Source organism: Vicia villosa, unplaced genomic scaffold (genome assembly GCF_029867415.1).
Source record: "Vicia villosa cultivar HV-30 ecotype Madison, WI unplaced genomic scaffold, Vvil1.0 ctg.000011F_1_1, whole genome shotgun sequence".
NCBI classification, from domain to species: Eukaryota; Viridiplantae; Streptophyta; class Magnoliopsida; order Fabales; family Fabaceae; genus Vicia; species Vicia villosa.
Genome location: NW_026704941.1, coordinates 2,099,304 through 2,125,670, shown reverse-complemented (window position 1 = coordinate 2,125,670; position 26,367 = coordinate 2,099,304). Strand labels below are relative to the sequence as shown.

The 26,367-nt window shown below is 34.6% G+C and overlaps 4 protein-coding genes across 4 annotated transcripts; 2 read left to right on the top strand and 2 right to left on the bottom strand.

Annotated features, from left to right (window-relative positions):
• On the bottom strand, positions 1-2,561 carry LOC131621764 (U-box domain-containing protein 34-like). The gene is made up of 8 exons (XM_058892811.1): positions 2,402-2,561; positions 2,200-2,297; positions 1,991-2,115; positions 1,715-1,885; positions 1,470-1,617; positions 1,246-1,364; positions 811-1,060; positions 1-681 (listed from the first exon to the last, which is right to left on the bottom strand). Exons 1-8 carry the CDS (start codon positions 2,559-2,561, stop codon positions 1-3), a joined length of 1,752 nt encoding a protein of 583 aa, XP_058748794.1.
• A 2,615-nt stretch (positions 2,562-5,176) lies between these two features.
• LOC131621815 (uncharacterized) lies at positions 5,177-6,039 on the top strand. The gene is made up of 2 exons (XM_058892851.1): positions 5,177-5,184; positions 5,295-6,039. Exons 1-2 carry the CDS (start codon positions 5,177-5,179, stop codon positions 6,037-6,039), a joined length of 753 nt encoding a protein of 250 aa, XP_058748834.1.
• A 13,701-nt stretch (positions 6,040-19,740) lies between these two features.
• LOC131621891 (uncharacterized) lies at positions 19,741-21,392 on the top strand. The gene has a single exon (XM_058892948.1). It carries the CDS (start codon positions 19,902-19,904, stop codon positions 21,288-21,290), a length of 1,389 nt encoding a protein of 462 aa, XP_058748931.1. The 5' UTR covers positions 19,741-19,901; the 3' UTR covers positions 21,291-21,392.
• Positions 21,393-22,082: 690 nt separating this feature from the next.
• Positions 22,083-24,018, bottom strand: LOC131621889 (threonine synthase, chloroplastic-like). Its single transcript, XM_058892947.1, has one exon. The coding sequence runs from the start codon at positions 23,919-23,921 to the stop codon at positions 22,299-22,301; it is 1,623 nt and encodes a 540-aa protein (XP_058748930.1). The 5' UTR covers positions 23,922-24,018; the 3' UTR covers positions 22,083-22,298.
• Positions 24,019-26,367: the final 2,349 nt, after the last annotated feature.

The window sequence follows — 26,367 nt, the reverse complement described above, 5'->3', positions numbered from 1 at the left end:
TTATAGATCTCTTAGTCTAATAAGCTCTGGCAAAATCACAGTAGCAAGAGCTGGTCTATCCCTTTTTCTCATCTCACAACACTTCAATGCCATTTTAGCAAATGATAAAGCCTCTTCGACCGGCCAATCGGCCACATTCGGGTCTAAAACCGCTGCAAGATTATCGTTCTCAATGGCCTCTTCAACCAGACGAGCCACGCCGATAGGAGGCTTTCCAGTAATGATCTGTAGGAACATCACTCCTAATGAATATATGTCTGACTTTACGCCTAATAGTCCCGTTTGTTGATACTCCGGATCAATATAGCAAAATGTTCCCGCCGCAGCTGTCTTATGATATTGAGTTGTTTTGTTGGCGATAGAAGGAGGGACTAGTCTCGCCAAACCAACATCGGTGATCTTGCTTATGTAGTTTCTGTCTAGGAGAATGTTTGCTGGCTTGAGATCGCGATGCACGACAGGTTCTGGTTTTGTTTGGTGAAGGAAAAGAAGGCCTGTTGCAATCTCTGCTGCTATTTTGAATCTAGTCCTCCATGGGATCGGAGGCGTGTTGTCCTTTTGATAAAGGCGATCTTCTAAGCTTCCGTTCTCTAGGTACTCGTATACGAGGCACCCGAATTCCGGACACGCGCCTAAAAGTACTACAATGTTGGGATGTCTTATAGAGCCTAAAACAAGGACCTGCATTGGAGTCAAGAAATTTTTATAGGGACTAAAAGCGAAAAGTGGTATATACTTATATCGACAAAAAAATATAAATTTGTTAAAACCATAAATTTTATGCTTCTTGTATCTTGCAAAAGAAGTTACCTCTTGATGAAATTGCTTCTCCCCTTGAGTTATGTCTGGTCTTAAGGCCTTAACTGCAACATCAGTGTTATCAAGTACTCCTTTGAAAACAGGTCCATATCCACCTTCACCAATTTTGCCATCAGGATCAAAGTAATTTGTTCCAATTTCAATTTCTTCAATACTATACGTTTTGAACATATAACTGTTGTCTACATTTTCATTTGATGTTCCTATCCTCTCTTCATTTTCTCCTACTCCTTCTTGTTTTCTCTTCTGAGTCTCCACTTCTGCACTTGTTTTCTGCTTATTTGCCTCTGTTGAATCCAATGCAGCTTCTTCAATAAGCCTAGCTTTTCTTCTAATCAATTCCTCTTGCATTTCCTGAATCATTTTTTTAGTTCTCATTCTTAGTATACTATTCTGAAAGCTACCATTTGAGGTAGAATTTGAAACATGTTAGTAATTACCTTCTGTTTCGAAGAACCGACTGCTCTACCAACCGACGCAGACCTACCCTTCTTTGTATACTTTTGATCTTGTTTGAGTCTATTTGTTTCTCTCTCCGTGCCATTCTGAAATACAACTCAATCAAAGGAGAAAATTTAAGTCTCTCTCATACATACATGCTTAGAATTTTCAAACTATTGTCATTGATGATTGAAATAGGAGTGACTTACATCTTGGTTTTCATCTGATATTGACATTTTTGATGAATAAGTATCTCTTTGAGACAAACATCTTGATCCTAGTCTTGCATCCATGTTTTGACCAAAGGTTCCACCGTCGTTACTTAAGCGTCGCCCGAGTCTAGGCTCGAACGATGTTCTGAACAAACAAGCATGATAGAATCACCAAATTAAGGACTAAACATCGACGAATTAATCTTAAAACGAACTAAATTTGACATAAGTGTAATTTATACCTATGCAAATCTTTGGACAAATAACTTGGCTTAGGACTAGAAATTGTCATGGTGTGAATAGGAACTGTTGCTTGAACATTCTGCACTTTTCCTTTTGATATAATATGAACTGTGCAAGACACTGGCAGAGATTTTATTAAGCTTGTTGGCACATCTACATCTTTAAATTTCCTGCATTAATTCAACACAGACACGATCAGACACAGACACAGACACGTCTTTTTTTAGAAGTGTCAGAGCTACATAGAATTGATTAGTAGTGGATAAAAGAAAAACCTTATAAGAGCATTATTCCAGCGAGGAGCACCGAGAACAACGTCTACAATCGAGTGATCAATAATGTAATCGTAAAGTGCACTCGAAACATCCGAGTCTTGCAACACCAATTCCTTTGCTACAATCTGAAATTAATCCCCAACTTAATTATTATATAATCAAGATTAGTAGTCTCTAATCTATAATTACTGGTGATAATATATACTTACTCCTTTTCGAGCACAAAATCCTCGAAAAGGAAGAAAAAGCTGATGCAATTCTTCCTCCGTTGGCGCGCGGCCTTGTTTAGGTACAGATTCAAATTCATCTGCATGAACACAAAATCAAAACAAATAAGAAATTATGAAACCATATGCAATATAGATTATTAATATTATACTAAATTATGAACACAAAGAGGTAATTAATTACTGCGATTGCAGGATTTGGTTTTAACGTGAATGAGTGTGCATGAAGAGCTCTTCTCCAAGAGATGATCAACAGCCCACTTTACAGCGTGCTTGCTGTTCTTGTCAATATCAATGGCGACCAAGGTGGAGGAGGAACCTTCTTCTTCGCTTGAAGATGACATTGTTAATTAACGTTATTAGTTTTACAAGAATTGTTATTGTTAATCTATGTTTGAAGAAAATGATTAAGAATGGTTTATGAGGTTTTGGGAGCATTAACAAATATTATTTTACTATTTTTGGTGAATCAAAATTGATTATACCAGAAAGGATTTAACAAGTATTTGTTGTTAATGTAATTTAGTTGAACATTCTATGATACGTTAATGCATGAGTTGGATTTTAACTGTAAAACTAATTTAATTAGCATGTTTAAACTTCAGTCAAATACAGATGTTTCCATGGTTACAAATTAAGATAAATGTAATTAATAAATAAATAAAAATATTTACTAATTATTTGTAAATTAAGATAATATTTTACAAATACGAAACATAATAGATTTGTTGATTTTTTTGGTATGGCCTAAATTGGCTTTTGAAAATTTGTTAGTAAATTACCAACCATAGATTAAAATTAACTAGTCATTAAATCAAATATAAAATTTTTATAAAAAATTATTAGTGTATGTGGTTGATTTTAATTGGTTGTGGTTAATTTACTTACAATTTTGAAATGAAAGATAAATTTTACTTTATTTTTTTCCCTATAGAAAATTAGATGGCCTAATTTTATCTATAATGTGAGAACTTAAAAACTTAAGTTCAATTTTAAAATAATTTGACTATTTATTGAATTTTAATAATATTTAGTGTCTGCTTTTCCAGCGTTTGTCGTTACAACACAAATTAAAGATTAAAATAATTTGATTATTTACTAAATTTTAAATATTAAAAATGTTTGGCTACCATATGGGAAACCTAACACAAATGGGTTAAACAAAATCTGGAAACTTATCGGAGACTTTGAGATCATTAACGTTGATAATGGTTTCTTTGAGGTCAAGTGTGAATTGTTCGCTGACAAGGAGACAAATGTGTCAGATGGCCCGTGGATATTGTTTGATCATTATTTTGTATTGGCTTGATGGACTCTAGACTTTGCATCTCCTCTCGCAAAACTTAAAAAGACTCAACACCCAGAATATAGAAAAGGGAAGGTTTGTGAGAATTTGTGAGGAGATGGATCTTACCTTGTCGATTGTTAGAAAGCTCAATGTTAATGGCCACTGGTACAATGTGCAGTATGAAGGTCCACATTATTTAGTTTAGTTGCAGTTGTTATGGACATTACACCCGTGATTGCAAGAAAACACTAGATAATCTAATGCAGTCAGTCGTTCCTACAGTGGCACAACCAAGAGGCCCTTCGGAAAACAACGTTGTCCCTAAGCACAGACGAAGGAAATTTCATCAGAAAGTGGGCGTTGATAGCACCAAAATAGAAGCAAAAAATCTAGAAAAATAAATGTAGTTCATGGTGATTAGCTGATGGTGCAAAGGAAAAAACGCAACAAAAGAATAAGTTATGGTCAAGGAAAATCTTTATCCAATGCAAGCCTAGAGATCTGGGGAGTTCTAAAATCAAGGGGATTGATGTTTGTTTAAAAGGAATAAGTGTTGACAGCAAAACTGTTGGACCAAGTTAAAATGACGCGGCTTCCAAGAAATAGAGACTTGATAAGAAGGGACCCACCTCAAAGAAACACGTGTCGTTGTGGAACCACATCTTCCTCTCAGTGGACCTTCGCACAAAAATGGAACCACATCTTGCTCTTAGTGGGTCTTCGCACAAAACTGGGCCAACTTTTAATTTGTACCTAACACAAAAGGGTGTATGTAATACTGCTAAGTACACACCATCGTTCCCATAGTAAATTTGGGTTTAAAGACCATCGCACGATACATCATTCTGTATTTTGAACCAACAGCAATCTAGGAAAATGGAAATAACAAATGCACTATGAATAAAGTGTTATTCAAGAAAAAGAAGTTGTCCACCAGGGGCGGTTCTATAGCCCAGCGACCCCGGACATGCGCCCGGGTTCAACCCCTAATTTTTTTGTATTTCTCTCAATTTAATAGACGATTTTTAAACGAAACCAGGGGCAAAATTAGTAAAAGTAAGGATGTAAAAATTAAAATAGATGAATACCCAATGGTCCAGGTAGCCCAATCCAGACTTTGAATAAAAATTTAAAAAAAAAAACAAATTATGTACTGCCGCCCGTCTTCTCTCTCAGTTACCCTCTCTCATCACGTCACTTTCAAGCAGCAGGCACACAGGCAGGTACTTCTCTTAAAATTTCTTCATATATTCAATTTGTAATATATATATATATATATATATATATATATATATATATATATATATATATATATATATATATATATATATATATATATATATATATTCAATTTCATATAGATCCAATTTCATATGGTTAGGTCATTGCATATTACTTGACATAGAATGGAACCACCCCTGGTATACTGGTAATATAAATTACTTGACAATTGACATATTATATATTATAATAAAATAGTTTGATATTTTTTTAAAATCTAAACTAGTTTAATTTCTTTTCTTGTATATATATGTTATTTATTTTTTTTAGAATATTCTTTTAACCTTGTTGATACAATTTATTTATTTTATTTAATTATTCGGTCTCGTCAATTTGTGTGTTACAAATTGTTTATTTAAAAAAATTTCATTAAATCATTAAATTTCAGAGATGAGGAGGTTTTTGGTTCCTAGAACAAGTATTGAGAAAGTGAATGTTAAGCAACCGAAAGTCGAAGTAGAAGAAACATCCCCTAATGTGGCCAATAAATTTTTATTTATATTTCTAGGTTCTTGAACGACAAAGGGAAAGTTGTGGAACGATTTATTTCTCTACATCATGTCAAATATACTACATCAGAGGCACTAAAGGATGCTCTTTATGGTATTCTCGATCATCAGACGTTATCTATTTCAAGGATACGAGGGCAAGGATATGATAGTGCTTCAAATATGAGAGGTGAGTTTAATGGTTTACAAAGAAAGATTCTAGATGAAAACCCTTATGCTTTCTATGTCCATTGTTATGCTCACTGTTTGAAATTGGTGGTTATGTTCATTGCTAGTAGTTGCTCGTCTATTCATGATTTCTTTGAGTACATCTCCTTGATTGTAACCACAACAAGTGCATCTTGCAAGAGAAAGGATGCTTTGAAGGAGGCACAACACCAAGATATTTTGAATAGACTTGCGAGTGGTGAGATATCTCAAGGAAATGGCTTGCACCAATCATCTAGTCTCGCTAGACCCGGGGATATTAGATGGGGTTCACATTATACTACCTTGATTCGTTTGGATCAGATGTGGTCCTCCGTGTTAGAGGTGCTTAGTATTGTTGATGAAGATGGACGTGGACTATCTCAAGCGGCGGGTTTGATAGAAAAAATGGAGAGCTTTAAATTTGCTTTCATTTTGAAGCTTATGTTAAAGTTGGTTGGTATCACAAATGAACTTTCAAAAATCTTGCAAACAAATGAACGTTGTGCTGGATTGCTTCTCATGTATTCACCCCAAGAACTCTTTTTCCAAGTTTGATGTTGATAAGCTTGCCCGTCTTGCTAATATTTATCATGCAGACTTTTCTGATGATGATCATGGAACAATAAGGGAGCAACTTGAGACTTATGTACATCAAATGAAAAGGCATGCTTCATTTACTTCTTGTGAAGATGTTCAAAGTTTGGCTATGAAGATGGTTCAAATTGAAAAACATTTTGTATTTCCATTGGTCTACAAGCTCATTGAGTTGGTTTTGATATTGCCGGTGTCGACAACATCTGTTGAAAGAGCATTTTCAGCAATGAAGATTATCAAGTCTAATTTGCGCAACAAGATCAACGATGTGTGGTTCAATGACTTGATGATATGTTACACCGAGCGAGATATATTTAAGTTACTTAAAGATGTTGATATTGTTCAAACATTCACCGCATAGAAGTCTCGGAGAGGGCATTTACCTCTTAATTTTATTTAGCACACTATTTGCAAATTAGGTTTCATCTCTCTTATGTAGCACACTATATGACTATTTATATATTGTCACATGTAACGTGCAGTTAAATTTTTTTGCCCAGGCTGCATAAAATTTCTGGCTCCGCCACTGTTGTCCACGAAACTCCCGCTGAATGAGAGCCGACTACGTAAGTTGTCTCTTGTTTGAGATATACTTTATCACCTCAATCAACTTTACTAGTTGTGTTAGGTTTCAAAAAATTCATTGTGCTTTCCTGGAATATTTAGGGAGCCTATAATAATAAGGCTAAAAGACGCATGATGGAATTGATTAGAAAACACTCTCTAAAGTTTTTAATCATTGTGGAAATACACACTAGTTTTCATAATACCAAATATTTCTAGGATAAAGCTGGGTATGTGAGTATTCACTACGCGGATGCACATGGTAAATTTGAGCGTATTTGGGTTTTAAAGTAGAATTGTTGTAATTTTGTAAATGGCGTGTATGATGTCTTTATCGATACAATTACAGTCAAGCTATCATTGGAAACTTCCTCTTAGTATATGTAACTAGAAGTTATGCTAGTCCTGTGTACAGTACTCGTCTTGACCTGTAGCTCCATCTCATTGACCGGGGGGATATATGCATATATTGAGGTGTTATGTAAATTTCCTTCTGATCACAAACTCATTCTCCTTAGGGATGAACTCTCCTCCAAGACTAAGGGTCTCGTTCTTTTAGATTTGAGGCAACTTGGATCACTCACCCAAAATACTCCAATATAGTTCTGACAACTTGGGGGGAAATCCTCATATGGCATTATACCTTATCTCCAAAATGTGTAGAACAATTCTATCCTTATTAATAAGGAAACTTTTGGAAATATCAACAAACAAAAGCACAACATTGTTCACACTACTACAAAAAGAATATACAACACCGTCCATTTTATCAAGGTCCTTTGAAGGGCCGTGTTGATATCTCTAAATTTCGACGTCAATATATTTTTATTTTTTAATTAAAAATAGTTAACATATTACCACAGTTGTTTAGAATAACCGTGGGGATATCATTAACCTTTCATGGGTTCGATATCAACGCCAACAAATTCGTAATTTCTTTAGTATTTTAGTTGTGCCTTTCATTTTAATTTATTTTTAAATAAAAAATAAAAGTGATATCACTACGGTTGTTTAATCCAACCGTTGTGATATATTTTTCAATTTTTTTAATTTTGTAAATGCTTAAAACTTGGCATTTTTTTATAAAATTTCATTATGTAAACCATATATCACCACGGTTGGTTTAGATGACCGTGGTGATATGATTTATTCACTTAAATAAAACATAACTTACATATCTCTTCAGTAGCCATTTTTTCATTTCCATTTGCAAATTCATTTTCAACCCTAACATTCAGCGCGAAGAACCATTTTCCCTCAATAGCATATTCATCGTTCATTAACGAAACCTAACCCTTTTCCACAAACGTTATCTTCATCTTCATAGTTCAACCAACTACATCCATCGTTCATTAACGAAACATAACCCTATTCAACCAACGTCATCTTCATCTTCATCATTAAACAAACTGCATCTTCTTCGTTCTTGGCTTACGTACCGTCGAGGAGGAAGACGAAGAATCTAACAATTTTATTTAGCTTTTTTACTTATTCATCACGTTTATGGTACATAAATGTTTTTTCTCATGTATCTACAGTAAACTTCAATTGTCATTGTGCTGATGTTTATGTTTATGTTGTTGATATTGAAATAGTATACATGCTTGTGTGTTTTACTTTACGACAATATACATAGACTTTATGAGTAGGCTTTCTATGTTGTTCTATGAAGATACGTGATCATAAATACATATTGGTGTTGTTGTTTATGTAGTTGTTGGTGTTGTTGTTCATGCCAATGTGGTTATGTTTATGTCTTAATGTTGAATGTTTTGTGTCTTGATAGATGGCCTTTTCTTCATTTAGTAGCGGCGAAACTACTTATAAAAATGAAACTCGTACAACTCCTATAAATGATTCTCAATCTATAGACGAAAAAACAGAAAGAAGAAAAATAAAGAGGTGCCACAATGATGACTAAATTAACAAAAGTCCACAAGTTGAGTGACAAATTTCTGATCGATTTTAGTGTCGTGTATACAATAATTGATGGTCCTCATTCTTCACTTTTTAAGAGATATATTGCATTCTTTGGATCTAGCAAAGCCATTATATTAATAAGCAATTGGAAATATGTGTCAGAGGAGGTAAAAGAGAGCTTATGGACAAACATTAAAGTATTAATTTTAATTTTCATTGATTCGATATTACTTTATATAATTAATAATACATACTTATTGATGTAACTGTGTAGTTGACGTTTGAGTTTTCTGATGATTCTAAGTTAAAAAAATATCACTTATGGTGGTACGTGTTGGAGGGGTTTCTAGTCACGACTCACGCGTAACTATATTAGGGAGCCTAGGCTAAATCTTGAGATTTTGTGGGTGTGATAAATAAAAAAATTCAGTGCCACATAAGCATTTCTAAAAAGTTGGTCTGATTAAGGAGTAAATTGAGAGAATTTTCAAAAGGTTGAGGAAATTCAAACTCTTTTTTTCATGGGATTTTGCGAAAATGGTCCAAATAGTAAGGGGTGAAAAAGGTATTAACTCTACATTAACATAAGTGAATTTGAAAAAATTATGATGTAAAATAAGTTTTTTTATAGGAAAAATCTAATTAATAAATCAAAAATGATGTAAAATAAGTTAAACAATCTATTTAATTATATAAGTTATTTTTATAATAATAATTAAATATTGATTTGAAGTGAATGTGATAAAATTATAATGTATGAATGTAGTCTGAAACTTCAATTATTATTATTATTATTATTAACTAATTATTATGTTAGTAATTTCAAACACTCACATAAATTCTAACTTTAATTTAAGTTAGTATCAACTTTTCAATATTAATCCACTTTATAAAAGTATCTCTTAAAAGGTCCAAGCTTTGAATTGAAAACCCATCACAGTTTTATTTATTTAGATAAAGTGTTTAGTTGATTTGATGTGTGTGGATGCTATATTTAAATTAATTTTAGTGTTTAGTTGATTTGATGTGTGTGGATGTTATATTTAAATTAATTTTAGTCTTAATCATTAAGTAATAAAAATATTTTTTGGTGTACTTGAACAATGCATATGAAATCACTTTTGAGTAACAGGTGTGAAACCCTACACACATGCATTTAATTGTTGCTTTTCTTCAATATTTTTTTCAATACACATTTCTCAAATTTCAATATTATACATTTTTAAAAGAGAGAGCCCCACCAGATTAAGAAATGTGAAGGTCGTGAGAGCATCATCGATCGATTGTTGAAACATCATGTTCATGCATCAGCGGTCAGCCACTATCACAATGAGACTACTACACATTATTTATCCTATAATAATTTATTCTTATCACCTAAATTTGTATATAATAAAATTATATACTATTTATTACTCATATATTTCGTGAAGTTAATTTTTGTGTGGATTTTTAACTAGTATCGACTTAAAAAGAAAAAAATCACTTGATTTAATTTTGTGCATAAAGATATTATTAAAGATTACTCATATATTTCGTGAAGTTAATTTTTGTGCATATTTTCTGGCTAGTATCAGCTTAAAAAGCAAAAAGATCACCTGGTTTAATTTTTATGCATAAAGATATTACTAAGGATTACTTACTAGACAAAAAGGAAACCCCTAAATTTAAACTTTGTTCTTAAGAGATTTTGGTTTGGATCCCTCTTGTATTTTTTGTTCTCTTTTTTTTTATTTTGAATATAATCTTTTTTATTTAAAAATAATAATAATAATTTCCTTAAGCCATATGTAGGAATATTAGATGCAAAAATTTGCTATTTATTTTTCAGTCACTAAATTACTTTCAACAAGACCAACAATAAAGTTTCTTTCAATTAAAAGGAATCAACTACATAGATCAACTTTTGGCATAATATTTTATCGAGATCGTGTTTTTATTCAAATTGTTAATTTCGAGATTTTTTTTTTAATAATTTCTCTTATTATTTTTCTAAGTCTTCTTCAACCTCTAGCTATTTGACTCTTCTTCTTCTGATCTACTATCTTTACCATAAAATTTACAGGACTTCCTTCTACATGCCCAAACTACTACAAATTATTTCCATCATCTTTTCTATTATAGGTGATACCCCAACACTCCCTTTAATATTGTCCTTTCTAATTTTATTGTGTCTAGTTTTACAACACATCCAACGCAACATTATTATCTCTATTACATTTACCTTATTCTCGTGTTGATTCTTAAGTGCCCACATTCTTATTGCAGTTCAATAAAAAAAATTTATTCAACTTGAGCGGTACCTTTCTATCGCATAAAATCTATGAAGCTTTCCTCCATTTCAACCATTCAGCTTGAATTAGATGGTTTACATTTTCTTCTATTTCTCCATTGTTTTGTATTACGGGCCCAAGATATTTAAACTATGTAACTTGTGGGATGATATGGTCTCAAACTTTTACCTCTAAGTTAGAAACGCCTCTCCTTTTACTTAACTAACATTCCATATATTTCATCTTACTTTTGGGCGAAATTCATGCGTTTCTAAAGCTTATCTCCAACCTCTCATTTAAGTCCTCATTCGACTCTCCAGGAAGAACTGTTTCATCTGCAAAAAAAACATGTATTTTAGTACTAGCTCTTGGATGTCATCCGTAAGTACATCGAAAATTAAAGTAAAAAAGGTAGGAACTTATGGTTGAACCTTGGTATAAACCTATTGTAATGGGAAATTGTCTGACTCTCCAGCTTGTGTTTGTAAACTAATTGATATTTTTTTATACATATCTTGAATAACTCGACTATATACAATTTTAATCCTTTTCTTCTCTAAGGCTTTTCACAAAGTCTCTATAAGCACTCTACCATACGCCTTCTCTAAGTCAATAAAAACTAAGTGCAAGTTTTGTTGGTCCATCTGATACTGCTCCATTACCTATCTTAATATCTAGATCACTTTCATGGCCGACCTCCCCGGCATAAAATCAAAATGACTCTCAGCGACTTGAGTATCTTTTCTTAGTCTTTGTTCAATCACTTTTTCTATAACTTCATGGTATGACTCATAAGTTTAATCCCCCAATAATTTGCACAATTTTGTTATCCCCTTCATTCTTATAAATTGGGACTAAAATGTTTCTCCTCCATTCATACAGCATTTGCTTTGACCTCATAATCTCGTTAAAGGCTTAGGTGAGCCACTCAATACCTCTATATCCAATAACTTTCCACAATCTAATAGGTATGTTGTCTGGGTCAACTGCCTTACCGTTACTCATCCTTTTCAACACTTCATTTACCTCTTACTTTTGAATTTGATGGTAGTAATTACAGTTTCACTCCTTTTCTCTAATGTCGAGTGTGCTAGAGTCTGGTGAAATATATCATTCATCAAATGAATTGTAGAAATATGTCTTCCACCTATCCTTTATATTTTTTCCTAAATCAAAATTTCGTCATCTTCATCTTTAACAAACTTCACTTGATCCAAATCTCTTGTCTTTCTTTTTCTTTCCTTAGCAAGCCTACGTATAAATTTTTCTACCACCTTAATTTCTAAAGATTGGTATAATTCGTCAAACGCTTGGGTTCTTGCTTCACTCGCCGCCTTCTTGGTCTCGCTCTTAACTTTCTTATATTTTCCTAAGTTTTGGCATTTTTACACCTAGACCATTCTTTAAAACAATCTTTTTAACTCTATTTTTACTCTAAACACTTTTATTCCACCACCATGATTCATTATCCCTAGGTCCAAAACCTCTTGATTTTCCCAGCATCTCTTTAGCTACTTTTTTTAATCTCTTGGCCCATCTTATTCCACATATCATTTGCATTTCTTTGAGGTTGTTCAAACCCTCCCTCCAAGATCTTATGTTGGAAACTTTCTTCTATTTCACCCTTCAAATGTCATCACTTGATTTGTGACGCTCTCATGTGACTTCTTCTCTTAGTTTTCTTCTTCATTCTTACATCCATAACCAATAATATTGTTGTGAAAAACGATACCAATAACAAAGTATAATAGGGAATTAGGGAAGAGAATAAGAACACAAGAATTGGTTATAACTGCTATTCTTTCACTTTCTCTTAAAACAAGATTACAAGTTTACAAGAATAACAAATAACCTCTCTCACCCTAAATTAGGATTTGCAGCTTAGCAATGATGAGAGACTAGTATGCTATTTATAATAAAACCTAACATACTAACTAATGGGCTTTTTCAGCAAGGCCCATTACACAAGCCAACTTAATAAACAAGCTAACTTAACAAATTAGGGTTTAAGTACTAAAACCTAATTTAACATGCTAACAACCCTAGCATCTTCGACACAAGCATGTGAACAACCTTCGACTTCATGCTTAACCCTGTCGAACTGTCGAACCAAGAAGCTACCCTTCGACAATACTAGAGTTCGATCCAATATCTCACAAATCTCCACCTTGGACCTAACTCTACAACGTCAAGGAACAAACTAGCTTTCTTCATGCAGCTTTATCAACTGCATACAGTGGAAAAACTTGCAACTCGGCAATGTCTTGGTGATCATATCAGCAGCATTGTCTTCAGTCGAAACCTTCAGCACTTGGACTTCTCCACGCTCGATTACTCCTCTGACGAAATGCAGCCTCACATCAATGTGCTTAGTTCGCTCATGATAGGCTGAATTCTTCGACAGGTGTATTGCACTTTGACTATCACATTTAACAGTGATACCTCGACCTTGAAGTTTCAGCTCCTTCGCAGAACCTTCAAGCCACAATGCTTCTTTCACAGCTTCAGTTAGGGCAATATACTCCGCTTCAGTGGTTGATAGAGCAACAACCTTCTGAAGTGTTGCTTTCCAACTAATTGCAGTGCCAAACATAGTGAAAACATATCCAGAAATAGATTTTCTGGAATCCATACAACCTGCATAATCAGAGTCGACATATCCTTCTATTACTGCTTTACTATCTTCACCCAAGGCTCCACCATAAATTAGGACTCTATTCAGAGACCCATTTATGTACCTTAAAATCCACTTCAATGTTTGCCAGTGAGCCTTTCCAGGATTCGCCATGTACCTGCTTACAAGACTGACTGCGTAAGCTATGTCGGGTCTAGTACAGACCATAGCATACATCAAAGAGCCGACTATATTAGCATATGGGATGCTATTCATATAGACTCTTTCTACATCAGTACTGGGACACTGATCAATACTCAGCTTGAATTGAGGGTTTGTTGGAGTCACAACTGGCTTCGAATTCGACATACCAAACTTTTCAAGAATCTTCCGTAGATATGCCTCTTGAGATAAGCATATCTTCGACTTCTTTCTATTTCTCCGAATGTCAATTCCAAGAATCCTGGAAGCAGCTCCCAGATCCTTCATATCGAACTCCTTATTGAGTTCAGCCTTCACCCTCATCACATCTTCAACACTGTTGCTTGCTATGAGAATATCATCCACATAAAGCAACAAAATAACAAATGAATTACCAGGTCGAAATCTGAAGTAAACGCAGTGGTCGAACTGACTTCTAATGAAACTTATGCGTGCCATGAACTTGTCGAATCTCTTATTCCACTGTCGAGGAGATTGTTTCAGCCCATACAAAGATCTCTTTAACTTGCACACATAATTTTCCTTCCCCTTTTCGACATACCCTTCAGGTTGCCTCATCAGGATCGTTTCATCTAGATCACCATACAAGAACGCAGTCTTCACATCCATCTGTTCCAGTTCAAGATCGAACTGTGCCACCATGGCAAGCAACATTCGAATGGACCTATGCTTCACAACAGGAGAAAACACATCATTGAAGTCGACACCTTCTTTCTGAGTGAAACCCCTTGCAACTAACCTTGCCTTGTATCTTTTCGACGTCACTCCTTCAATTCCTTCCTTAACTTTGAAAATCCATTTACAGCTGACTAACCTTGCCCCATCAGGTTTCTTGATCAGTTCCCAAGTATGATTATCATGAAGAGATTTCATCTCATCATCCATGGCCTTCAGCCATTCAGTCTTATTTCGACTCCTCATAACTTCCTTATAGTCTCTAGGTTCTTCGTCTAGAACCTCACTTGCAGAGATTAAGGCATAAGCTATAAGATCTGCATATCCAAGTCTTTGAGGTGGCTTGATGACTCTTCTCGACCTATCTCTCGACAATAGGTAGTCATCGTCAGTTTCCTCAACTTCAGCATCTTCTGCTTCTTCTTCGACTTCATCTGGGATATGCAATTCAGCATCAACATGCTCCACCTCAACAGGAATCTCTACCTGTTCCAGCTCTTCGTCAGATGTTTCTGTACTTCGACCAACATCATCAGTTTTCTTAAAAGCCATTTCAGCTTCATTGAAAACTACATCTCGACTGGTGATACACCTCCTGTGACCTGGCTCTAGGCACCATAGCCTATAAGCTTTGACTCCTTCAGGGTATCCCATGAACATGCATTTCAGAGCTCTAGGTTCGACCTTGTCTTGCCTAATGTGAGCATAGGCTATGCAGCCAAATACTCTCAGTTTGTCGAGATCTGGTGGATGTCCCGACCAAACTTCTTCAGGTGTCTTCATATCTAACGCTGTCGAAGGACATCTGTTTATCAGATATGTTGCTGTCGAAACAGCCTCAGCCCAGAACACCTTCTTTAACCCCGCACTAGTCAACATGCATCTGACTCTCTCCAAAATAGTTCGATTAAATCTTTCAGCCAAACCATTTTGCTGTGGAGTACCTGCAGTAGTTCTATGCCTTGCAATACCAGAGGCAGCACAAAAACTGTCGAATGCCTCATTGCAAAATTCAAGGCCATTGTCGGTTCTCAACCTCTTGACCTTTCTGCCAGTCTGATTTTCAACCAGAGTCTTCCAACTTTTGAAATTCTCAAAAGTTTCATCCTTAGTCTTCTGGATGAATACCCATAATTTTCTGGAATAATCATCTACTATGGATAGAAAATACCTTGCTCCTGAATGTGATGGACACCTTGCAGGCCCCCAAAGATCAGCATGGATGTAATCAAGGGATCCATGTGTTCTTTGTTTGCCTTTGTTGAACTTCACTCTGCAAGATTTTCCAAGTACACAGGGTTCACAAAACTTCAGCTTTTCGATTTTGTCTCCACCAAGCAGATTTTGTTTCCCTAATTCGACCAGACCCCTTTCACTGACATGGCCCAATCTCATGTGCCAGATTTCTGTTTTCGACAAAGGTTTCGTGGATGCAACATTTGTCGAACCACTTACAACTTCAGCCTCAAGGGTATACAAGCCTTGTTTCTTCACGCCTCTCAAGACTTCCTTCGAACCCTTCATGACTCTTAGGATACTTTTCTCTCCTTGGAAAACATATCCTTTCTTGTCGAATTCACCAAGAGAAAGCAAATTTCTCTTCAAATCAGGAACATACCTGACTTCAGTCAACAACTTTATTGACTCATCATGGAGCTTGAATCTCACAGATCCAACACCTGCAATCTTGCAAGCCTTGTTGTTTCCTAGTAATACTGATCCACCATCTTGATCACATAATTCCTCGAACAAGTCTTTGTTTGGAGTCATGTGCCAAGTGCAACCTGAATCCATAATCCACTCCTTCTTAGAGTCACTGCTTGAAACCACAAGAACATCAGATGATTCGAAATCATCTTGAACAATGGCAGCGTTGCCATTATCCTTACCTCCATGATATTTCAAGCGTTCAGGGCACACCTTTCTTGTGTGACCCTCCTTCTTACAATGGTAGCATCGAATGCCAGATGCTTCGCCACTGTAAGTCTTCGACTGGCTTTTGCCTTTCTTCTTGTCGAACTTACCATCCTTTCGTAAGAGTTTTCCTTTAACGGCCAAACCTTCGCCAACAGTCGAAGGTTTATGCTCCTTTCGTTCATTCAAGTCCTTAGAGTACAAGGCTGATTGAACTTCTTCAAACGTCAGGGACTCCCTTCCATACAAGAGAGTTTCTTTGAAGTGAGCATGTGATCGAGGCAAAGCGCACAATAGTAACAGCGCTTGATCTTCATCATCGATCTTCACATCAATATTTTCAAGATCAAGAATCAGCTTGTTGAACATATCCAACTGCTCAGCCAATACTTTGTCTTCAATCATCTTGAATGAATACAAAGCTTGCTTCAGGTAGAGTCGATTTACCAGCGATTTGGTCATATACAAACTTTCAAGTTTCACCCATAACCCTGATGCCGTCGTCTCCTTTGATACCTGCCGGAGAACCTTATCACCAAGGCTCAACAGAATTGCGCTGTGTGCTTTCTCGATCATAGTTGTCTTCTCCGCTGCCGTTAATGCAGCATTCATGGCTGCCTCTCCCTTCAACGCTTCCAAACAACCCTGCTGAACCAGTAGGGCTTTCATCTTCAAGCGCCACAGACCGAAATCATTCACTCCGGTGAACTTTTCAATCTCATACTTTGTTGAAGGCATCTTCTCCACGCTCACCGCACCAATTTGTTGTGAAAAACGATACCAATAACAAAGTATAATAGGGAATTAGGGAAGAGAATAAGAACACAAGAATTGGTTATAACTGCTATTCTTTCACTTTCTCTTAAAACAAGATTACAAGTTTACAAGAATAACAAATAACCTCTCTCACCCTAAATTAGGATTTGCAGCTTAGCAATGATGAGAGACTAGTATGCTATTTATAATAAAACCTAACATACTAACTAATGGGCTTTTTCAGCAAGGCCCATTACACAAGCCAACTTAATAAACAAGCTAACTTAACAAATTAGGGTTTAAGTACTAAAACCTAATTTAACATGCTAACAACCCTAGCATCTTCGACACAAGCATGTGAACAACCTTCGACTTCATGCTTAACCCTGTCGAACTGTCGAACCAAGAAGCTACCCTTCGACAATACTAGAGTTCGATCCAATATCTCACAAATATAAGTTGGATAGCTAAGATTTTTTCCGAAATAAATTTATAGTCCAAACAAACCTTCCTATCAGACTTCCAAATAAGAAAAAAAAATCTACTTGAGAACATGTCACCCCACTCTTATAATTGATAAGATGCTCATCTCTTTTTCTAAACCAGATATTAGCTATAGTAAGATAAAAGGCGAACAAAATTCCAAGATGGATTTACCCTCTGCATTTACCTCCCCAAGGCCATACCCCTCCCCCCTCGTGCACACCCTCAAAACCTCTTGTTACGCTTCATACATCTCCATTTAGATATCCTCCTAGAAAGAGCTTATCTTCTTGGAATGTATCTTGAAGTAATCCTCCTAATTCCTCCCAAAAGTTTATCTTAAGATGTTCTTCCAAACCAACCTGAGATGCGTAAGCACTAGTAACGTTAAAGGTGTCTTGATGCACTACAAATTTCAAGGCTATGATTCGATATCCTACTCTTTTAACATCCACAACATTCATCTTCCACTCCTTGTCACATAATCCCCACATTATTTCTCGATCTAAGTTTTTCACTTTATCAAAACTCAAATTTCGAGTTGTCTAATTCTCTCGCCTTTTCACCTGTCCACGTAGTTTATTGTAGGCGCGTGAAGTTGATCTTCCTTCTAACCATGGTGTCCACTATTTTCATACATTTTCCAAAAAATATGTTTATACTCAATGATCCAAAGTGAATTCTACTTGCATGAACTAACTTCTTTACCCACACCCGTTCACAAAAGTGTAGGAACCCTTGCTTATTTTTCACTACATTCAGACAACGATACAGCTGATCATGCTCTTTTAAAATTGTACTCGAGTCATACAACACGTTGCTTACGGATAATGACTTAGCATTCACATTATTTCGTAGTTGATCCATGTCATCAATATTTAACAAAGTTTTATATTGACTATCGACTACCTAACGCAACTCTCTCATTTTATTCGAACTTGAAACTGACTAACTATGCCTAACAAAACTAACATAAGCAGGATTAAAACTATACACAGTTAAAAATTAAAAATATTAAACCCCTTAGCTCTCGCATGCAAAACAAACACTCTAGCATGTGAACTAAATCCCTTTTTACTAACCACTAAACTATTTTTAAAAAATATATATATACCTCCTTTTAATTATATAAAAAATTATATAAAACTTTCATTATACCTCCTTTTCGAATTAGAAAATTACATAATAGTCATTTTCATATAAATAACTTCAGAGTATTTCTTACATACAGCCGCCAAAAGATTAATTAAACCATAAGCCAAACTCAATTATTAATTAATAATCCATCCATCTTAACAAAAAAAACACAAAGTGATTGCTTGGGGCAAAAGATTAATTAAACAGAATTCAATTAATTTTATTTAATTTAAACCCTAGCTTGTTTTGTTTAGCATAAAGAGTAGAAAACAAGACTCAATAAGCTGTCGATAATGACATGAAACAAACATTGCATCAACGCGTTTCCCTTCAACAAGCAATGTCATGTTTTAATACATTTCTTACTTTTGTCCAAAAAAAAAAAAAATACATTTCTTACTTATATTTTTCTTCACAGAAATTCCGTTCTATTATATTATCCTTTTTTGTCATTTTTCTTTCCAAGTTTATGTAATTACGTCACTCAAGATTTGTTTTAACTCTAATTTTAAGTAATATTTGATTTTCTCACGCGAGAAGCATGGTCACATCACCCTACTTTATTTAGACTATAGTACTTTATATTATAGATGCTAATTATAATTGATTAATTACTAACTACTTTTTTAATACTACTATTTTTATGTAAGTCATGTTCACAAGTAAGACCTATAATTAAAAACAATACAAATTGAGAAATTATAGGAGAATAAAGAGAGAGAAAATTGAAACCATTTTTGAAAAAAATTATAAAAATACAAAATGAAGAATTTTTTTGATATTGTATGAAATAAATTAGTTGAATGATTGATTAGTATTTTGTAATAATTTACAAGTTTTAAATTAAATTGGGGAACAAGTCAAGCTTATTACAAGGTTCAATTTTGACAATTTTGAAAGGCACATGGGTATAGTTTACCACAATTTTCTATTTGCCTGTCATTGGCATGAAACAGCCAAAACCACCAAATTGCCAACAATTTTCAACTTATACATATTTTCATATTATTCTCATTAATTCATTTCAAATAAAATAGAATACATGCATGTCTAAATATATATAAATTATTTTTAAAAAATGGAAAAATATTATATTAAATGATTATGCCATGATTGCTATTCACATTCCACATTATATAAGGAACCAAAGAACACAAAAAATAGAACAAAACAGAGTAACCACTCCAAAAATTATAAGCCATTGTTAGAAAATTGAAGATCATATTTCTTCTACGCCAAGCTTCAAGTTTCAAACCAAAAGCCAGATGGAGGAAGAGGAAGACATTTCTTCGCCCTTCTGGTTGCAAAACAGCAGCACCAACCGCCGCCGTCTCCGCCGCTCATACTCTATATTCGTCAGCTCCGGCACGGTTGTTATAATCCTTCTAGTAATTACACTTGCATTCATCTTAGTCATAGTTCCTACATTGCATTCTTTCATTTCCCACATTTTCAAACCAAATTCTGTGAAAAAGAGTTGGGATTCTCTCAACCTTTTGCTTGTTCTCTTTGCCATCTTTTGTGGCTTCCTTAGCAAAAATAATAACAACAGCGAAAGTCCGCGTTCCTATGAAGATCAAACCTTTTCAAACACAAACACACGACAAGAGTACGAGAAACCAAACTCAGAAACAGAAACACAACCACCTCCTTGGTATGAGTACTCAGAAGATAGAACTCCATATAACAGGTTGAGGAGTTTCAACTCCTACCCTGATCTCAGGCAAGAGTCTTGGTGGGTCACTGGAGATGGACGATGGCGATTTAGCGATGATACTCGGGTTAATGGTTATAACCGTGGATTGGACTTAAACTTGAAAGAAGAAAAAGAAGAAACAGGCATCAAGAGTGTTGAATTGAATACATCTTTGAAAGGAAAGAACAAGAAGAAGCAAACATTAGAAACACAAGTGAACACATCTTTGAAAGGAAAGAACAAGAAGAAGCAAACATTAGAAACACATCAATCTGATACGATTGAGAAAATGAAAAATAAGAATGTTGCAGAAAGAAAGAATAAAAAGGCAAGTGCAACAAAGGATGAGAAAACGAATCAATCTTTGAAAGGAAAGAAGAAGCAGCAGCATAAGCATAAAAGCGTTGAAAATTTTCAAAGCCTTCTGAATTCTGAACCTCCTACTACTATGCCTTCTTCTTCATCTTTTGATGATTTGTTCTATTCCAAGAAAAACAAACAGAAGAAACACAAGTCTGTTTCACCATCACAACATCATGTTTCATCCACGATTGTGTCAAAAATAAAAGATGAGGATTTTTCTGTGACTATCGGTAATGAGTCGCCTTTGACCTCAATACCTCCACCACCTCCTCCTCCACCACCATTCAAGATGCCGGCCTGGAAGTTTAAGGTACAGGGCGACTTTGTTAGAATAGATAGTATTAGTAGTACAAGTAGTGGTTTGGCAGATATAGAAGATGATGAAGTATTGGAGTTAGCAGAACCTGGAATTAATCTATTGGTGTATCCCAATACCAACCCAGATGTTGATAACAAAGCTGGTAGTTTTATTGAAAGCTTCAGGGCTGGTTTAAGGGAGGAGAAAATGAATTTCATGAAGAATCAAGGGATAGGGGATTCCAATCTCTATAATAACCCCACCATCACCAAAACCGATAACAAAAGAAGAAATTAAAAACATTGTGCTAAGTCCTTTTTAATTGTTTTGTTTTTTAAGTGAATTGTTTTGTTCAAATTCTTGCCGGCATATATACAACTCTTGATTTTCTTTTTAGTATGTAAATATTGTGATTGTTCAATTTTGAATGTTGATTATGCTTATTAGTATGTTATTAACTTATACACAATACTTATTTTGTTTCATCATTACAATTCTAAAAACATAGGAATATTATTTTAGAATGTAATCGTTTACTCAAAAATACGCACCTATAAATCATAGTAAGTCTCAAGTAAAATCAGTGTAATGTAATAATAAGCACCTATAAATCATAGTAAGTCTCAAGTAAAATTAGTGTAATGTAATAGTACAAGGTAAGTTAAGTAAAATCCAATCCAAATTTACCTTTGGGGGAAAAGTATAGAATCCTCAAATGGTATTTTGGATAATTTATTTTGTTGTAAGTTGTAACAAATTTGATTATATTGTCAGTTAAGGTTATGTTGTAAATTAGACACATTCAACTTACTCATGTAATTCCAACTTGACGTTATCTAGAATGGCATATACCCAAAAAAATATCCACCTTTCCCTCACCATATAAGCACTGATGTCAACTCAACAATTCAAAGGTCCAGTCATGGGTCCCTTACCCTTTGTGTATCATAATTGCAAGGATTTGATTGTGTTGCGATAAGTATCACTAAATAATTGAGACTACTTAATCTAAGAGTCATCGAATTAAGTCACCAGGATAAGAAGTAAGAAATTTTATTAATGGGGGCATTGATCTATAAAATTATGCAGTAACAAAGCCAATGATGAGTATTCCTCATCTTATCCAATTAAATTATAGATGAGCTACAAAATGCTCAACATAGATAATCTACAACAAATCCAGCATGCGTACAGAATGCAAGAAAATCCCCAGAAAAACCAAAAAGCTAATACAAAAGACAACACAATGCCTAAAAAAAGTAAACAAGCTGCAAGAACACAGGAGCAAAAACCAGCAGTGCTAACCTAATGATACTTGGGTGCCTTGCTCTGCAAATATTTGGACAAAACATCCATAACAGACCCAAAATCAGCCTTGACCTGCATTGGAGGATTGGCAAACTGGCAAGCCAAGTCCTTGATATTCTTCGAATGGTAATCAATTTTGGACTGAGTAAACTTCAACCCATGTGCAGTACTCACCACAACAGTCCTATCAGTAGGCTTAATAACACCACTATTCCTGAGTTTAAACAAAGCAGTCAAAGCAACACCAGTGTGAGGACAAGTAAACATCCCAGTCGAATCAGCCTGAGCCATAGCATCCATCAATTCTTCCTCAGTAGCTTCCTCAACAATACCATTACAGTTCTTCAAAGCATGAACAGCTCTATCAATACTAACAGGATCACCAATCTGAATAGCAGACGCAAAAGTAGTCTGTGCCCTAACCGGCTTAAACTCTTTCCAACCTGACTTAAAATACAAATACAAAGGATTCGCATTCGCAGCTTGAGCACAAACAAGTCTCGGAATCCTATCCACAAGACCCAACTCTCTACACATATGAAACCCTTTATAAAAAGCATAAATATTCCCAAGGTTCCCACCAGGTACAATAACCCAATCAGGCACCTGCCAATCAAACTGCTGCAAAATCTCAATCGCAGCAGTTTTCTGTCCTTCAAGCCTCAAACTGTTCAGAGAATTCGCCAAATAAATCGGCAACTCAGCAGTCACTTCACGAATCAACTGCATACACCCATCAAAATCAGTATCAATACTAAGAACAAAAGCACCATTCGCAATTGGCTGAACCAATTGCGCAATCGAAATCCTATTAGCAGGCAGGAAAACAATGGAAGGAATCCCAGCAGACGCACAATAAGCAGACAAAGCAGCCGAAGTATCACCGGTCGAAGCACAGCCAACACCAACAACGGGACGGTTCATTTTCCTGAGACGGTTAACCTGGCTAACAAGCACAGTCATACCCAAATCCTTGAAACTACCAGTATGACTAGTCCCGCAATTCTTAACCCACAAATCATTCATGCCTAGAAACTGTTTGCCAAAACGCTCAGCCCAGAAAAGATTCGAATTACCTTCAAAAGCGCTAACGATGTCATCATCATCGATCTCAGGAAGAACCCATTCCTTCTTGCTCCATACACCAGAACCATAAGGCCATGTAGTTTTACCGACACGTGAATCGAAGAGGTTACGCCAGTAAGCGCCATCGAATTTCTTGAGCGCGTCGAGATCGTGCTGGACGTCGAGGAGGCCGCCGGATTGGGATCGGTAAACGATCTCGTCAAGGGAGTAGGATTCAGTGGAAGAGGGATCGGCGTTGAACGGGACGTATTTTGCGGAGAAGAGATGTTGGGAGACGTTTATGCGACGGGCTTCGTCGCGGATGTTTTCGTCGGCGGGGCGGCGGTGTTTGGAGGAAGAGGGCGGTGGAGTGACGGCGGCGGGGGGAGAGGCGGGAGTGTTGTTGTTGTTGTGAGTGAGGGGTTGGGGTTGAGATTGGGATTGGGATTTGAGGATGAAATTGGAGGGTTTTGATTTGGGGAGAGAATAGGGTTTGGGTTTGGGGTTGAGAGAGAAGGGTGAAGATTGGAACAGTGTTGTTGTTGAAGAAGCCATAGTGGAAATGAGAGTGTTGTTTTGAGTGGCTCTATGCTTTGAAATGAATACGAATGAAGCTTTAATAGGTGCAACTTGCACACTAGTAGACTACACTGTGTGAAAAAGTTGCAAGTAACAACGCCAAGCTTTAATTCACAAAGATAAGATCCTACTTTTCTTCTTTTTATATATAAAAACTAATAATAGTTGAGATAGATAGAAAAAAAAAATTTAAATAACAAGGTTTAAAAAAAAAAAACCAAAAAAACAAGTTTTTCAAAAAATTTACCAAAGTGTCTAGGTTTTGAAGACCCCCTGGAGTATGATTAGTATAAAAATTAGGAGTATGCGCCATATGGTTTGGCGCAAATGTGAATTTTTTTTTTTTTACTTTTCAACATTTACGCCAAATGGATTGGCTAACTCAAAAAATTTTATACTAATGCGCCAAATGGTTTGGCGCATACTCTAGGGGTCCTGCAAAACCTAGACATTTTGGTAAATTTTTTGAAAACCTTGTTTTTTATGTAATTTTTTTTATAAACATTGTTATTTAAATTTTTTCATCAGATAGATAGATAGAGACTAGACTGTCTTGTTTTATTTGTTTTCAACACTAGAACTTTTTATTTATTTTTTCAATTAAATTGAGTTTTATAATTTTTTTTTCCACCGGGTAAATTCAACACTTTTTAAAATTGAGAAAAGGGGTGATGCACTGACAGTGTAAAATATTTTTACACTGTCAACCAATCACCACCCATGTATCTAATTAAACCACTTTTTTATTTAAAAAAAAATTAATGACATGGAACATTTATGATTTTCTATTGGATGACAGTGTAAAACTATTTTACACTGTCAGTGCACTACCTTTTAACTCTTTAAAATTTGTTCTTACCAACCTAAATTTGTTCATGAACAATTTGAGAATTAAGAAAAATTAAAGGAGTGTGCCAGATTTAATTTAGGGGATGGCATGTAAATCATCCTCTAAAATTTAAAAAAAGAAAAATTTAAAATTTTTTAAAAATAAAATTATGTTAAATATGACATGACATTAATTATCAATATTTTATTAAATAATATTCAATTAAATTTAACAATATCGAAGCGTTCACTTAAAAAAATCATATTTTTTTATATTTGTTAAATAATTAAGTTCTTTATATAAATTAAATACGTTAATTATTTTTTTACCAAAAAAATACGTTAATTATTTAATAAATTAAAAATAGTTATTTATTTATACAATTTCTAATTAAAAATAATTTTAAATTTACTAAAAATTAATTATTTAATAAATATAAAAAAAATTATTATAGTAGGAATCATAGATAGTAATTGTGACCGCATGGAGATGTATAGGATGAATTATATATATATATATATATATATATATATATATATATATATATATATATATATATATATATATATATATATATATATATATATATATATATATATATATATATATATATATATTCTTAAACATTGATTTTAATTAATCTAACGGTTTTAATTGATCATTTAATTTAATTATTTTTAGAAATATTTTTTATATAAAAAATTAATTAAAGTCGTTAGATTAATGAAAATCAATAGTAAAATTACTATTACTCATACACATTTATTAATTAATCTTATCTTTTCTTTAAAATATCAACTTATATATAATTGATAATTACATTTATGTGAGTTATTTAACTCCTAGTTGGATTCATTACTTTGGATATGAGGTATTGATAATTATTTTTATATGTTTTTTAATAAATTTCTATGTTTAGTATTGAGCCTGCTAAAGGCTCTGTCTTTCTGTTTTATTGTTTTTAAGGTGCAGGTAAATGGATAGCATTGTCACTGGGGCTGTTATCGGTCCGGACCGGAACGATTATTAGAAGTACCGGAATTTGAATCGATAGGGCTATCGGGTAAAACCAGGCCGGACCGAAACAGTGTTGGGCCAAAAAATCAAGCCGTTACTCATCCAATCATTTCGGCTAAACTGAAACCGGTCCAGAGACTCGGTTCGGTTCCCAGGCCCAACAAAATATCCATTTTTTTAACAATTTTTTTAAATTTTTTTAGAGGTAATAAATGTAATATAATGCAGAATTTTGATTATATTAAAAGTTGTACAATTCATGAGTTTGTACAATTCAAAAGATCCATGTTAGAATTCCTAAGAATTCAGTGAATGTTACAAAACGATCCAAAGATGCAAAATACATTTGTCCAATCATACACTCATACTGATGCCTCAGAACATACTCATCATTGGCATTGAATTTTCAACATTATAAAGCAACAAAACAACAAAACAACGAAATAACATCTCTAAGAAGCGAAGCCACACCCAGATTTTCTATTGCTGACCAAAATCATATGTAAGAGGGTCATCTTGAGGTTCCTCACGCTACAATGACAATGAAACATTAATGTTAGAATCAATGTAACAATG

Bases quoted from the DNA above. Each gene is read 5' to 3' on its own strand.
- LOC131621891 (XM_058892948.1), top strand. From the start codon at position 19,902: ATGGAGGAAGAGGAAGACATTTCTTCGCCCTTCTGGTTGCAAAACAGC.
- LOC131621889 (XM_058892947.1), bottom strand. From the start codon at position 23,921: ATGGCTTCTTCAACAACAACACTGTTCCAATCTTCACCCTTCTCTCTC.
- LOC131621764 (XM_058892811.1), bottom strand. From the start codon at position 2,561: ATGTCATCTTCAAGCGAAGAAGAAGGTTCCTCCTCCACCTTGGTCGCC. The intron at 2,298-2,401 runs GTAATTAATTAC...GTGTTCATGCAG, and splicing joins AACCAAATCCTGCAATCGCA to ATGAATTTGAATCTGTACCT. The intron at 1,365-1,469 runs GTAAGTCACTCC...GTTGTATTTCAG, and splicing joins TATCAGATGAAAACCAAGAT to AATGGCACGGAGAGAGAAAC.